The sequence below is a fragment of the Prunus persica genome, chromosome G4 (assembly GCF_000346465.2).
Source record: "Prunus persica cultivar Lovell chromosome G4, Prunus_persica_NCBIv2, whole genome shotgun sequence".
NCBI classification, from domain to species: domain Eukaryota; kingdom Viridiplantae; phylum Streptophyta; class Magnoliopsida; order Rosales; family Rosaceae; genus Prunus; species Prunus persica.
The window spans coordinates 623,741-638,559 of NC_034012.1; the positions used below are offsets into that span (position 1 = coordinate 623,741).

Sequence of the window (14,819 nt, forward strand, 5' to 3'; positions counted from 1 at the left end):
AATTAATGAAAGAAAATTAAACACCCTCTAGTAATTTATTTATCATTTTTACTACAATATTTTACACTTTATAAGTTGCATGGTAAGATGCACGAGTAACTTTATTTCACGTTATTCACTGGACATCATGACATGGTACACGTTCTTATATTTATAATTTATCAAAAATTGAAAAATAATTAAAGATGTAAACCAACTTGATTTGTCATGAAAATTAAGCACTTGATCATGCTTAAAAAATAATAGTGAAGATTGAAAATTAACTAAGAACATAAATAAAGTTATCCAAAGAAGAATTAAATAGAAAATAAAGAAAATGATTATAGAGATTTAAGTAATTAAGCAACAATTTGAAGGAGAATTTAGTAATGTAAGTACTTATAATGAATAATAAAATAAGCAATAACATTAAATGGATTAAATAGGAAAGAAATAAATTATATTAAGTAATTAAATATTTGATCAACAATATAGAACAATAAGTAATTATTTTATATTTTGAGAAACAACTTGGAAGAGTTATAAATACCAGATTCGATAGATACCAATCACAAAGTGATGGCTAGCGTGGTGGCTAAGAGGCTTAGAAGTTGGAAGCGGGACAAGGGTTCGAACCCCTGTGTGCTTGCTCAAGCAAATTATTTCATTTTTGAAAGTTCATATTGCGATATTATCGATAATATCGCGATATGTTGACCAATTGCAACTGCCATTTGAACGAAAATATCGGTACCGAAATTATCGCGATATTATCGAGGAAATTATCGATAAATTGACGATATATAAATGGAAACATACTAAAATATCGCAGCCCCTAAAAAACGTTTCGGCGAAATTATCGATATTTTGTTCACTGGATGTAACTCGTGTGTAAGGGTGGGATGGGAAAATATTGTCTTGACTAATTAGCTTAATTTTATTAGATAAAAATAACATAAAAGAGCTACTATTTTTGTGATGGGCTTTTTATACAGAATTTGTAAAAGGCAGCTTCAAAATCTGGACGCGCCAAACCTGGACAAGCCCAATGACCACACAAATTGCAGAAAGTCAAAACCAGAGCCCACAGTCTAATAGCAACTGGTGAAAAGAGGAGCCACGAGAGCTAAAATATGAACAACATATAAGACACAACAAAATAAAATTCATGACTTTGTATGTATTAACATAGTATCATCCTATCGTTATATATTTTTGATTTGTGTCGTGCAACTACAAAGCACCAAGCAAAAACACAGATGGCATTGGCCGTCCCCAAAATTGATGCGCAACGCAAGCCGCGCCAACTTTGCTAGACTTGCAAGACGACACAAAATACTTGCAAACAAAAATAAGAAAGATACCCCATTTGTGCCATTTTCCTCACCCTCTTAGGCGGTTGACACCTTCCCTTATACCAACTGACCGAAACCAATTCCAATTTGATTTCCATTTTCTGGCTTTTGAATTTTCGTTTCGGTCTCTGCAAAAAACCGTCGGGAATGGCAGCGGCGACTTTGTCTTCCACGGTGTTTGCAATCTCAACCTCCTGCTCTTCTTCGTCTCTCAAAGCAAGGAACTTCAAGAACTTAGCTTGCTCCACGTTTTGTTCTCAGAATCGTATTCCTTACAATCCCATTTCTGCTCGTCCATCAATTTCCAGGTATGTTTGTGTGCTACCACTTTATATGTTGAAAAAACAATCTTTAATGCTCCTATTTGTGAGAAAATGTAGAAACCTAGCATGGTTGGGTATGGGATCTAGCAAGTGGATTCATCATTTAAACTTTTGGGCCTTTTCAATGATTGGATAACAAGATTCCTCATTGGTGTTGGAATTTGTATAGAATTCGTGCAACTATTCTGCAAGAAGATGAAGAGAAAGTGATAGTGGAGGAATCCTTTGAGTTCAAGGCTTCTTCTCCCTCAGATGAAGTGAAATCAAGCAGTGGGGGCCCATCAGAAAGTTCGTCTTCAAGTACTTTTGAGGGCTGGGTTATTAAATGTGAACAAACCATCAACATATTCCTTACGGTAAATCTTAACTCTTATCGAATAATTGTTCTACAGTACTAACCGTAGCTCCCATGTCGAATTGTCAAATAATTGTTATCAGGCTGTAACTTTGTTGATTCATTTTGTGCGCATAATGAATGTGCACAGTTGCAGTTTTTTATCTTCCTTGTTGACTGTTGGGCATGATGCTTGAATGAGCTTAATTCATTCAACGTTTTGAGATGTCCTCTTAGTTGATCTTTAATTCAGTTCTACTAATCATTCCAGGATACAGTCATAAAGATACTTGATACTCTGTACCGTGACCGAGATTATGCAAGGTTTTTTGTACTGGAAACCATTGCAAGGGTTCCTTACTTTGGTGAGTGCTACACTTTGTTTAGTAATAAATTTCTGCAGTTCTGTAAGCGGGTATTTGTAAAGATATGTGAATAACTTCAAACAATAGGAATATAAGCCTTCAAATGCTTGAGGAGCCGTTACCAATACATTGCCAATCGTTCATGCCCTCGCATACAGCACAATTGGCCCAATATCTTGTATTATAAATATGCTTCATCTGAAATATTAATTCGGATGTTGATCATGGAAAGGCATGGCCATTAGTTCCTCTTATTTTTCTCTGCAAATGTGCATTTTACCTGCTGCTGCTAAGAATATGTTCTTGTGTAATCGTTTTCCTAATATATTATTGTGATTCTCAGTTGTGATTTTTAATTTGTGTCTGTGTGTTATTTTGTGGCAGCCTTTATGTCTGTTTTGCACATGTATGAGAGTTTTGGCTGGTGGAGAAGAGCAGATTATCTGAAAGTGCATTTTGCTGAGAGCTGGAATGAGATGCACCACTTGCTTATCATGGAAGTGAGTATTTTTATTTTTTGCTCTCTCGCCAATGATTCCTTACATTGTTGGAGATTCCACAATAAAAGAAATTTAGATAACTAGCATCAACAAAGTAAGCCTGCAGAAGGAGACTAGAGTGAATTGAGGAGAGATAACAAAATAGATAGAAGAAAACTTGTATGACATGTGGTGAAGGCTTTTTCAAATGATGATGTTCTGGCTCAAAGGCACTCATGTAAAAACTTTGTGTAGATTATGGTAGCTTCATCTGTTTACATCTGGCTTCCCTTCTGTGCACATAGAGGTCCACATGGTTTGCTTGATTTAATAATAGCATATGGATACAATTGCAGGAATTGGGGGGAAATGCTTGGTGGTTTGACCGCTTTCTTGCTCAGCATATTGCGATCTTCTATTATTTTATGACGGCCTTTATGTATATAATAAGCCCAAGAATGGCATGTAAGTATGAGTATCTGGTTTTTAATGTACTATAATTTCCTGGGTTTGTCGCTCTTGCGTCTGGGCATCCCTGTTGGTGCATTTGTCCTTGGTGGTTGCAAACTTGCAAGAACTCTCCATCTAAACCAAAATTAAACCTTTTAGTACCAAGTATGCAGGCAAACTTGTTGAAATTTGATAATGTTTGCGTAGTTTCTAGGATATTTTCCACTCTATTTTCTGTTTAAGTTCTACAGAATGCTGAATTAGCCTGCATGCTTGCAGTAATGTGTTTTTATGTATTTAGTTTGATGACTACTGCAGATCACTTCTCTGAATGTGTAGAGGGCCATGCATTTTCAACTTACGACAAGTTTATCAAGGCCAGAGGAGGTATGGTTTAGATCACTTCTCTATATGTTTGTGCTCATATAAAGGTGTTTGTTGGATCACATCAAATTACACTAACTTCTAAGCATGCAAAGTCGAAGAGATGATCTTGTATCATCCGATCAATTGTAAAGTGCACTGCCTTCTGCTTACCTCAAATGCATATTCACTTATTCTGACGTGGTCTTTTCTTCTGTTGTAGAGGATTTGAAAAAGTTGCCTCCTCCTGAGGTTGCTGTAAAATACTACACTAGCGGTGACTTGTACTTATTTGGTAAGTTTTTCTGTTTTTCAATCTTTGTTTCTGTGTCCTGAAATGCTGTAATCCTAGATTTAACAATCCCCCCAAATTTCATCCAGATGAATTTCAAACTTCCAGAGCTCCCAATTCTCGAAGGCCAAAAATAGGTAACTTTCAGACTCTGATTTTAATTCTGCCAGTTAGTAGATGATCATGCTAGGAGTTAGCTCACTTGTCAAACTTTGTTTTAGATTATGATCTCTCTCCTATACGAAATAAACTTGTGTGGGATGGACAAATTTCGCTTCTCACATAGTATGGGTGTGGGGCCTATAGAAGTTTGTGGGTCCCACCTACACCATTCCACAGGACTCAGATTTTTGGGCCAACTAACCTTGGTGTCTTGTAACACCAACTGAATGAGTTAAAGAATAAGAGTAGGCATATTGTGATCGGTTTTTTTTTTTTGCACAGAGAATTTGTACGACGTGTTTCTGAACATAAGAGATGACGAAGCTGAACACTGTAAGACGATGAAGGCTTGCCAGACTCACGGGAACCTGTGGTCTCCTCATTCCCGTGCAGAAGAAGAAGATGACGCCCCGTGCATCATTCCTCAAACAGACTGTGAAGGTATTGTAGATTGTATAACAAAATCCGTGACAACAAAGCCAGAAAATTGATCATATAAGACACAAGAGGGGACGAGGAAATTAGGTAGAAGTAGTGAATGGTATAAGAAATTTGTTTGTATACACAAGAATGTATAGATCCAAAAGAAGCATTTGGTTATCCAATGAAGGTTGCTTTTCTAGTTTCCATTGGGGAGAAGGCTTCAAGGCGTGGTGGTTTCACATTTTTCCAATTTTTGGACATGTTTTGTGGGACTATTAGCTTAGCTAGCATTAATATGTGGTGGCACCCCACCTACCCTAGCATATCTTCTTTTTGGTCTACTCGTCGTGACTGAGTGACATTGACAATGCCTGCCCATACTGCTATCTTCTTGCGTTGTTCCAGTGTCGCAAACCGCCTGTATTTAAAAACCCTAGAAAATATCAACAACACTTATCAGTGAGTTTGTGTTCCACCGGCATTTATGCTAAGAAAAGAAGATGAACTCTCGTTTTAATTGCATTATGTTTATGTACCTATCTTTATCATCTTATCTTTAAAGAGCAACATAATTCAACCAGAAAAATAAAGACATAAATAAACCAGATACCCAGCCTCACCAATAAAAAAGAACCATTTACCCAAAATTGAAAAAAAAAAATTGTACATAGAAATCAAAAGCAGGTGAATTTAGAATTACATCTTGTTATAAGCCATCTCATATGTGATGTGATGTGATGTTATCATACTCATAGTTATCTTCAATGGCGGACCCATGAATTTTTATAGGAGTAGGCTAAATAATTTTTTTCATAGAGGAGATATATTATAAGCCCTTTTTCTTTTGAAACAAAAATGTAAATAAAATTTTTATAAATCAAACAAAGTCACATTGCAAGCAAATATAACACAAAGAAGTACAAAATATAAATAAAATCCACGTTTTTTGAAGAATGAATAAATAGTTTTTCCTCTCTTTACCAGTCTATTATCATCATGTGACATGAGATCCTAATAAGAAATACTAGACACCAAAAATCATATATGCTAATTAATAATTCAAGTTGTAAAAATAAAACATATATCAACAATCTCCAAAAGTTTTCACTCAAACCCTAAATCATAAAAACTTAACAACAACAATTAAAATTGGAAATTGAATACATATAAAAAGAGAAAACCTTACCAAGATTGATGAAGAACCCACTGAAGATAGGTTTGTACAATTTTTCAGAGGAGGAGAGCTATTTCCTCTAGGCTCTCAAGGTTCAAATATGACGTTTTGGTGGCTAGAAGAAATTTTTTTATGTTTGCTCTCTGTGGGAGTAGCATAATATCTGTACGATTAGAATAGCTCAAGTTGGTACAACATTAGCGTGAGTTTTGCTTCTAATCAAATTTATATAGGTTTGGATTGATGTTTATTATTTCCTATATGCTTTTGGAGGAGTGAGCTTATTTTAAATAGAAAGCTAAGCTATTATTTACTTTACTTATATTGAGTTATTATTAGTTTATTATATTAGCGATAAAAAAAAGAAAAACAATGCATGTATGGCTAAATATTTATTGGAGTGGAGATAAACTTATTAAATTTAAACTATATTTAATATTTTAGAAATCTTCCCCTAGGCTGGATTAGTTACCTTTACCTCTCGCGGAATCAGTCGGACCATGTAGCGGATTGTTGATATGTAGTCGATAATGTCTCATACTATTATTGCCAACAAAACATATACATTATCGCCAACAAAATGTACATGCACAAAGAATTCTCTGCTTTGGGGATACGTCTAAAATCTCTCAAACGTGTCCTAACATAAAATCTGTCAATGTGTGTTAAACATGAAGGCAAGCTAAATTATTATCGTCTTTATTCCATTTTCCATGTGCACGAATCATTCGTTTTCCTGTTTTTATTAATAACCTGTAATTGCAGCTGCACTGCACCAGCTTTGGTACGTCGTGTTCAATACTCGTCGTCCCACCCACCTAATTTTTTTTAAAAAAACAAAAAAACATAGATCACCCGCCTAACGTTACGTGGGCCGCTATTGCCCTCACAACAAAGTCTTCAAATCAATGCTCTCGAAGTTACTACACACAGAGAGACTAGAAGACCTAAAGTAGAAAAGACACAGCCTTCTTTTCATTTCCTTTCCTTTATTTTCTAATTTCCTCTCTTCCTTTGGTTACTTTTCTAATTTCTCTCTCCTTTTCTCGCTCACCACAAATTCACAAATTCACAAATTCCATTTATATTTGCAATGGAAGACAGCTCAATGGGCGGTGCGCTAGTCCCCACCGTGAAAGGATGTGAACACTTACCAGGCTCCGCCACCGAAACGGCGTCGGAGGAGCCGGACAAGGACATTATGTGCCCGATATGCATGCAGATCATCAAAGACGCCTTCCTCACGGCTTGTGGCCACAGTTTCTGCTACATCTGCATTCTCACTCACCTCCGCATCAAGAGTGATTGCCCTTGCTGCGCTCACTCTCTCACCACAGACCTCATTTTCCCCAATTTCTTGCTCGACAAGGTTCCTTCTTTTCTCTCTTCGCCTTTCCATTTCGATGTGTTTGGTTGACACTGTCAAGAAAGAAAGTAACATCATATTGGAATTTGCAGTTGCTGAAAAATGCTTTGGCTTCTCGAATGGCGAAGACTGCATCTCCATTTGAACAACTTCGTCGGGGACTGCACCAGGTCAGTAGCCATTTTTGTCATAATTAAATCAAAACTTGTTTATTTTTCTTCTTCATTCACATGAGTTTGATTAGTTAATAATTTGATCGTATTTACTTGTACGACTTGTAATTTGCAATCTTAGACAGGGTTGCGAGATGTCGATTAAAGAGCTGGACGGACTGTTGTCTCTCCTTGAAGAGAAGAAGAGAAAAATGGAGCAGCAAGAATCTGAGATGAGCATGGAGATGATGCTTGGCTTCTTACATTGCCTGAAAAACCAAAAGTTTGAAGAGCTCAATGAGGTCCAAATTAATATATATGTATAAATTTTCTTTTTCGCATTCTTTTGTTTTGGCTCTGTACTTTGATTATGATACTCTGTTTTCCTCTGCAGATAAAGGCCGATCTTCGGTACATCAAGGAGGACATAACTGCGGTTGAGAGACGGAGGCTAGAGCTGTGCAGCTGGGAACAAGAGAGCTCCATAAAGCTGAAAATGCTTGCTCCTGGTGATCAGCAGCAGCACAGCAATGGCATTGTCTGTAGCACGCAACACGTGCAAGCTCGGATGAGTTGTAATGATTTACAGAACAAAAGATCTGATGTAAAGGCTCAAGCAATCTCCAAGGCACTCCAACTAAATAATGATTATGGCAGCAGCTCTGATATGCAGTGTGTGACAACACCAGGTGTAGCATCACTAGCAAGAAAAAGGCGAGTCCATTCACAGGTTAGTGATCCTGCAAATTGATCTGAGGAGGCTACCAACAAAACTTCCCAGATTCTGAACTATTGGACTTCTATTTTACCTTGCAACAGTTCAATCACCTACAAGAGTGCTACTTGCAAAAGCGACGAAATTGGTACAGACAGGAAGAAAGGGGCGCAAACACTATGAATATAGAAGGTTATAATCCAGGCCTTGAAGATTTTCAATCTGTGCTTACAAGCTTTACACAATACAGGTACAAACTTCTCAAGTATCAATTTCAAGTTTCTACTAGGAAATCCTATCCTGTTATAGTTACTAATGCAATTTTTGGTTGCTTGAAACAGTCGAATAAGGGTCATTGCTGAACTGAGGCATGGTGATCTTTTTCACTCTGCCAATATTGTGTCCAGGTGATTTAAAATGTCATCCCTCATGCACTTTTTTCAGGACAAATTGGAAATGGTTCTCATTTCATACAATTTTTTTAGCCCTTTCATCAGCGATTTGCTACCCTGTAACCATCATTGGTTATACACCTGTAGGCTGTATCTACTAAATTTAGGCAAATTAACATCATGGTCCATAGCTTAGTTAGGTCATTTGGTTACTGCAACATGTGATCTGTGTTTGAAAATTTATCTTTAGCTGATCTTGGTAACGTATTGTGATATTTGAGGTTCCCATTACATTTGTTGCAGTATAGAATTTGATCGTGATGATGAACTGTTTGCTACTGCTGGAGTTTCACGGTGCATAAAAGTTTTTGAATTTTCCTCGGTAAGCATTGGACAGACGCTTTAGTACCTGTATAAAGTCTGTTACTTTTAGTCTTTTATTAAGCAGGAATAATGTTCCAGGGCCGAAGTTGAGCAATGACTCCATATATTGCTTCCAAGTGCTACTGGTGCATCTTTATACTTCTTCAGTGCACTAACCTAGTTGATATCTAAAAGTTGTATGTTGTGGTTAAATATGAAAGGGATGCCATCTTTGATTTTTTATATTACTTTTTGGTAATAGTTGTTTTTCTGCATAAGACAATGCTTTCGCATATATACCTGTCGCTTTTGGGTTGTGCCTGAACACTTCAGTCTCATGGAAATTTTTTGTTTCTTTATTTGTTCGTAGTTAATAAGTTCTATTGTGATTACTTCCAGGTGGTTAATGAACCAGCAGATATCCACTGTCCTATCGTAGAGATATCCACACGATCCAAACTTAGTTGCTTGAGCTGGAATAAGTACACTAAAAGCCATATTGCTAGTAGCGACTATGAGGGGATAGTCAGTGTTTGGGATGTAACTACTCGTCAGGTAGTGAAATATTTTCTTTTCATTAAAATAGTGCTAATCTGCACACCTATATTGTCATAATTTTGTCACTGCCTCAACCCATTTGTTCACATCCAGTTATTTAACCAGACTCTTTTCTTACCAGAGTGTGATGGAATATGAGGAGCATGAAAAGCGGGCTTGGAGTGTTGATTTTTCGTCTATTGATCCTTCAATGCTTGTATCCGGAAGTGATGACTGCAAGGTAATTGGACATGAATCTTAGCTCATATCTTAGGGGTTTGTGAGCTGTATCTTGATAAGTGACCTAAAAAGTAACTAGTTGTAGTTATAGGCTTGGAGTATTTGAAGTAGCATCAAGAAGTTTGGCTACCGATGTATAAATAGAAAGTAAGAAATGCATGGCCTTCATGATGCCTGGAAGGCCTATACATAGGGTCTCTGTAAAAAAAATGAACGGATCTTTAGCTTATGATTTTGTAAGGAAGATTTCATTTTCAATAGAAATTCATAATGCGATTATGTTTCTACTTTCCAGAAGCTAAAGTAATTCATATTTTCTGGAAAATCTGTCCACACTGCGACATTTTGATCCTCCTGCCAACCCTATATGAAATTCTCATGTGGGATAATTTTTTCTGGTTGAATTGTTTTCCAACTTCTAGGAAATGATACACTTGCTAGGGATGTATTAGATGGTCTTATGTTTATAAGTGCTCTCAGCATGCATTTTTTATGCTAAACAGGTCAAAATTTGGTGCTCAAAGCAAGAAGAAAGTGTTCTTAATATCGACATGAAGGCAAATATTTGTTCTGTCAAGTATAATCCTGGATCCAGCTTTTTTGTGGCAGTATGTCTCTGTTCTTAAGATTAAAATGAGAACATAGCTTGCTTAATTCTCCTATCCAGAAGAACGCAAAAATTTTATACGTTCACTGTAGATTCCTTTTTTTCATGCCAATTAGTGATTAAACAAAACTAGTATATGTATAGCCTTTCCCTGAGCCCAATGTGATTGAAAACATATCATTTAATCAAATTAGGACACAGAGCTTGGTATAATCCACTTGGTAATTTTGCAGGTTGGCTCTGCAGATCATCACATTCATTATTATGACTTGAGAAATATCAGCCAACCACTGCATGTCTTTAGTGGGCATAGGAAAGCTGTTTCATATGTGAAATTCTTGTCTAACAATGAACTTGCTTCTGCATCCACTGACAGCACATTGCGATTGTGGGATGTAAAGGAAAACTTGCCTGTGAGTCATCTTGCTTATGGGACTTTTGATTTCTAATTTCCAAACGGAGTTTGAGCTAATTCTTTGTTTTCACATTGACAGTTGTGCACATATAGAGGCCATATGAATGAGAAGAATTTTGTGGGTCTCTCAGTAAATAACGAATATATTGCTTGCGGCAGCGAGACAAATGAAGTGTTCGTTTACCATAAGGTTAAGTTGACAAACAAGAAAATGATGTGGTAGCTAAGTTGACATGCCAAAATTGAACCCCCCAAAAATTACAATGTTTACATTGTATATAGGTACTTGGCACCAACAGTAGTTGATTCAGTTTTGGTGTCTACTTGCAGGCAATCTCAAAACCTATGGCTTGGCATGGCTCTTCAGATTTAGGCGAGAATGACGACGACAGAGGATCATTCTTTATCAGTGCTGTATGTTGGAAGAGGGATAGCCCAATGCTATTGACTGCAAACAGTCGAGGAACAATTAAAGTGCTTCTACTTGCAGCCTGAGACTATCGGTAATCAAGTAAAAATTTCTTTTAAGGTATCGCCAACACAAAGATAAACATAAATTTTATCGATGCTAAACAAAGATGTGTGTCTTTGTATTGAATTCAAACCTGGTATTTTGTTTCTTATGTTGCAATAGTTGAGTTAAAACGTATGAAAGTTTTAATGGCGAAAATGGGGTAAATTGGAACAGTTGATGAAAAAGGATGCAAAGGAATAAGGGAGGGAGGGACAGACAGAGGGACGGCCTTCTGTTCTTGTGCCGCACCCCCACATAGAGGCAAGGTTGTGTCCGTTTCTAAGGGTTATTTACACTAACACCTCCATGAGGTTTTTTGTGTTTTTACAAAACCTGCTCGGGTCTCAAAAATTACACGAACACCCCTGAGGTTTTAATTTATTTTCACAAAACCCCTTTTTGTTGATTATTTGTCCAAAAATTGATAATTTCATTGATAAAAAACAAACTTATGCAAATTACAAAATTAACCTCAATGAAGTATATGCAATCTAATTTCAAATGCCAACTTTGTCATCTGTAGAATTTTTTTTGTTGTATAAAATCATCAATCTTTGGATGAAAAATCAATGAAAAGAAGTTTTGTGAAAACAATTTAAAACCTCATGAGGTATTCGTATAATTTCTAAAATCTCAAGGAGTTTTGTGAAAAAATCGAAAATCTTAAAGGGTGTTAGTGTAAATAACTCTACATAACCAAATGCAACACCCTTCTAAAAAAGCAAAACGGTTGATCATAAAGTTTTGCTACCGCCAAATAAATAAAAGATGCCAATCAATATTGTAACAACTGAAATAATTTGGACATAAAATAAAGGAATTATAAAAGTAAATTAGCCAGTCATAAAGGAAATTCATTAAATAAAAAGCTTCTTTGTAACGGGGATTTCTACTTTAGAAAAAGGCAAAGAAAGATATCTTCATCCATCTTTTGGATTCAAACTTGGCTTCTTATTTTTTGTTCGTATGTTTCAAATGAAAAAAACGATCGACATGAGTATGAAATTTGAAACGAACAATTTATGCGAATGCAAATTTGTTAAGAACCAAGCCCAGCCCAACCCAACCCCAAGTCAGCAGTCTATTTCTTCCCCATAGGCTTGCCACCACTGCGCATCTTATACAAGATCCTCTTTCTCTCTTTCTCTCTCCTACAATCCTATTCCCTTTTCGCTCCTTCTATTCTATGTATAAATAGTAGCACTCATATATAAATAAATAGAGATCCTCCTCCTCCCTATAGATTCCCAGAATCGCGCTCTTTCACTCTCTGAGATACCAGAAACGAACCCAGAAAAGAAAAAAAATTAAAAAGGAAAGAAAAAAACTTTCTTTCTGCTTCCCTTTTTTTTTTGGCGCGAAAAAAAAGGAGGCAGCAATGAAAATAGCCAATGGGGATCGGGAGGTGTGCGTGGCCTCGCCTGCGGCCAAGGCTCCGTCGGTCGGAGATGAGAAAGAGAGGGAGGCAGACGCATTCGTGCCACCTCTAAACTTTGCGATGGTCGACAATGGCGTGTTTAGGTCCGGTTTCCCTCATTCTGCCAATTTCAGCTTTTTGAAATCCCTAGGCCTACGTTCCGTTATGTAAGTCAAATCCAGCAATGTTTTTGTAAATTTAATTTATTCCTATTTTCTTCTTTTTCTGGGCACTTCAAATTTGACTTCAGTTTATCAAAGTTCGGTAATTTTGACTAATTCTTTGGTTTGGGTTCGTGCGTTTGCGTTAGATACTTGTGCCCGGAGCCGTATCCGGAGGAGAACGAAGAGTTTTTGAAAGAAAATGGGATTAGGCTTTTCCAGTTTGGGATGGATGGCTCTCAGGTTTCCTCTTATTTTTGCCTTATTTTGCAATAATGGTATTTTGACATAATATCTTGAGAGTTGAGATTAGACAATAAGATGATACAGATGCAAACTTTGTCATCTCTATGTTATAATTCCTGCTATAACCGTGTGTGTTTACCAATTTGGGTGCTCTTCTGTAGAAAAATGATTATGCAGAAGATTTGAACCTCTGGGACAAAAGCTTGAATTTATTAGAAATCACATGAAGGCTTGGGGAAAAGAAAAAGACTATTTGATTGATGATTTCAGATAAAATTTGTTTTTGGAGTGAAAGAGTTTCTGGTTTGAGTTCATGAGTTTTTAAAACAATTAACATCCGTCACCGCTTGTTGAGAAAAAGAGACGTGGCAAATTGCGTGTCAAAATCACCTCACTTCATCAGCTTAAGTGCAAGTCTGATGAATTTTTGGGCAAGAGATGCATCACCATGAGCCTATGGCCTTGCTGTATTCCACTCCCAATTTGCTGGTGCAAGCCCCGTGTCCATTGTCTTTTTTCCCACTACAATGCCCCTTTCTGCTGAGCCTCCGCTTTGCATGAAATCTATAATTAAATGGAACGACAAGATAAACATATTGACAATCCTAATAAGCAGTTGGATTTTATATTTACTTGTTACTGACGTATGTTCCATGTTTGAAAACAGCCGTGCGTCTCTAACCTTAGGTTTGTTTTTGCTTGCCTTGTGCTCTAACGGTTTTCCTTAACTCTTTCAGTTACTAGATATAGTTTTGTCAGCTGGCAGTAAGTGTAGATTTCATTTGCCTTTTGTTCTCTACTCTGGTTTTGTCTGCAGTACCGATGAACTAACCCCTACATGTTCGAAGATTCTTTCTGCTGTTGTTTCTCTGTTTTCGGTGACTTAAATGTTATTCAGTCTTTTGAAATGAACTTGTTGGCATGTTGACTGATGATGTCTTCTGAGCTCAATCATGTTCTTCTTTGAGCTAGTTATAATTGCTATCAGTTGATGTTTTCACTCATGTGGCGTGCAACATATTTGCAAATGGATGCTGGACGACAGGAACATTTTGTGAAAATTCCGGAGCATGCAATTCGTGAAGCATTAAAAGTAGTCCTTGGTATATCACAACACCTTCAACTTAAAAGTTTTTTTCCCTTCCTTTTTTGTGCTTAAGATTATACCACAGCAATTTGCTTATCGACTTGGATGCCTGTGTGTGCAAGATGTAAGGAATCACCCGCTCCTGATTCATTGCAAACGAGGGAAGGTACTCAATTCTTTTTAACTTATTTGCATTCTCTCACCCAAAATGTTGGGTTCCATCTTCCAACAATACAAGTGTTTTCTTTTTTGATATTGTGCAGCACCGGACAGGCTGCCTTGTTGGATGCGTAAGAAGGTTGCAAAAATGGTGCCTGACCTCAATCTTCGACGAGTACCAGAGGTTTGCAGCTGCAAAAGCTAGAGCTTCAGATCAAAGGTTCATCGAATTGTTTGATATTTCTAGCGACGAACACTTGCCAATGTCATTTTCGTGTTCAAAAAGGATAGTGTAGAGTCTTTCGCTACCTAGAGAATGACCTTTCGGCCCTTTTAGTATGTGAAGATGATTATTGATGATTAATCAAGTCCAGAAGAATGTGCAGTACTCAAAATGCGTGTTCATTTTCATTCAAATCTGTACCTAGCAGTACAAAATAGTCGTTGATTCCAACTTCACTTTAAACTTTTGATGATGCATGAATTTGACCTGTCACTAAATTCCCAGTCGAAAATTAAGAGGGTTTATTAATGTTTAGAAGCATGAAAACCAACTGCAGTGCATAAGTTTGAAAAATCGCTAGGCGGTAGGCTAAAAGATAAAAGAAAAGAACCCGACCGCCTAGGGCCGCCTAGAACCGCCTAGGCCGATTTTTCGAACACCCTGAGATTGTCATAAATTCTGGAAAAGAAAAAGATAAAATGAAATGAAATTGAAAAGAATGTGGACGAGAAACAATCGAATCGCC

At 36.9% G+C, this 14,819-nt stretch overlaps 3 protein-coding genes across 4 annotated transcripts; all 3 read left to right on the forward strand.

Moving 5' to 3' along the window:
* LOC18781255 (ubiquinol oxidase 4, chloroplastic/chromoplastic) lies at nt 1,165-4,977 on the forward strand. The gene is made up of 9 exons (XM_007211433.2): nt 1,165-1,642; nt 1,827-2,013; nt 2,263-2,356; nt 2,741-2,856; nt 3,192-3,300; nt 3,604-3,672; nt 3,872-3,943; nt 4,030-4,077; nt 4,385-4,977. The coding sequence occupies exons 1-9, from the start codon at nt 1,482-1,484 to the stop codon at nt 4,591-4,593; spliced, it is 1,065 nt and encodes a 354-aa protein (XP_007211495.1). The 5' UTR covers nt 1,165-1,481; the 3' UTR covers nt 4,594-4,977.
* LOC18778296 (E3 ubiquitin-protein ligase COP1) lies at nt 6,639-11,148 on the forward strand. Of its 2 annotated transcripts, none has more exons than XM_007211315.2 (13): nt 6,639-7,068; nt 7,158-7,235; nt 7,364-7,519; nt 7,612-7,947; nt 8,037-8,182; nt 8,274-8,339; nt 8,628-8,706; nt 9,087-9,242; nt 9,367-9,465; nt 9,968-10,072; nt 10,305-10,484; nt 10,566-10,676; nt 10,817-11,148. In XM_007211315.2, the coding sequence occupies exons 1-13, from the start codon at nt 6,793-6,795 to the stop codon at nt 10,979-10,981; spliced, it is 1,953 nt and encodes a 650-aa protein (XP_007211377.1). In that variant the 5' UTR covers nt 6,639-6,792; the 3' UTR covers nt 10,982-11,148. The 2 variants fall into 2 exon arrangements, with proteins under 2 accessions (XP_007211377.1, XP_020417288.1); XM_020561699.1 differs by having other exon boundaries at nt 7,360-7,519; nt 10,817-11,054.
* Nucleotides 11,533-14,585, forward strand: LOC18778180 (probable tyrosine-protein phosphatase At1g05000). The gene is made up of 5 exons (XM_007212028.2): nt 11,533-12,584; nt 12,728-12,821; nt 13,870-13,927; nt 14,034-14,077; nt 14,175-14,585. Exons 1-5 carry the CDS (start codon nt 12,379-12,381, stop codon nt 14,364-14,366), a joined length of 594 nt encoding a protein of 197 aa, XP_007212090.1. The 5' UTR covers nt 11,533-12,378; the 3' UTR covers nt 14,367-14,585.

What these genes read in the sequence shown, in the direction of transcription:
- LOC18781255 (XM_007211433.2), top strand. Translation starts at nt 1,482, where the DNA reads ATGGCAGCGGCGACTTTGTCTTCCACGGTGTTTGCAATCTCAACCTCC. An exon ending in GCTCGTCCATCAATTTCCAG is followed by an intron (nt 1,643 to 1,826) that starts GTATGTTTGTGT and finishes GAATTTGTATAG; the next exon opens with AATTCGTGCAACTATTCTGC. An exon ending in GTTTATCAAGGCCAGAGGAG is followed by an intron (nt 3,673 to 3,871) that starts GTATGGTTTAGA and finishes CTTCTGTTGTAG; the next exon opens with AGGATTTGAAAAAGTTGCCT.
- LOC18778296 (XM_007211315.2), top strand. Translation starts at nt 6,793, where the DNA reads ATGGAAGACAGCTCAATGGGCGGTGCGCTAGTCCCCACCGTGAAAGGA. An exon ending in TCTGCCAATATTGTGTCCAG is followed by an intron (nt 8,340 to 8,627) that starts GTGATTTAAAAT and finishes CATTTGTTGCAG; the next exon opens with TATAGAATTTGATCGTGATG. An exon ending in ATGTAAAGGAAAACTTGCCT is followed by an intron (nt 10,485 to 10,565) that starts GTGAGTCATCTT and finishes TCACATTGACAG; the next exon opens with TTGTGCACATATAGAGGCCA.
- LOC18778180 (XM_007212028.2), top strand. Translation starts at nt 12,379, where the DNA reads ATGAAAATAGCCAATGGGGATCGGGAGGTGTGCGTGGCCTCGCCTGCG. An exon ending in TTGGGATGGATGGCTCTCAG is followed by an intron (nt 12,822 to 13,869) that starts GTTTCCTCTTAT and finishes GCTGGACGACAG; the next exon opens with GAACATTTTGTGAAAATTCC. An exon ending in TTCATTGCAAACGAGGGAAG is followed by an intron (nt 14,078 to 14,174) that starts GTACTCAATTCT and finishes GATATTGTGCAG; the next exon opens with CACCGGACAGGCTGCCTTGT.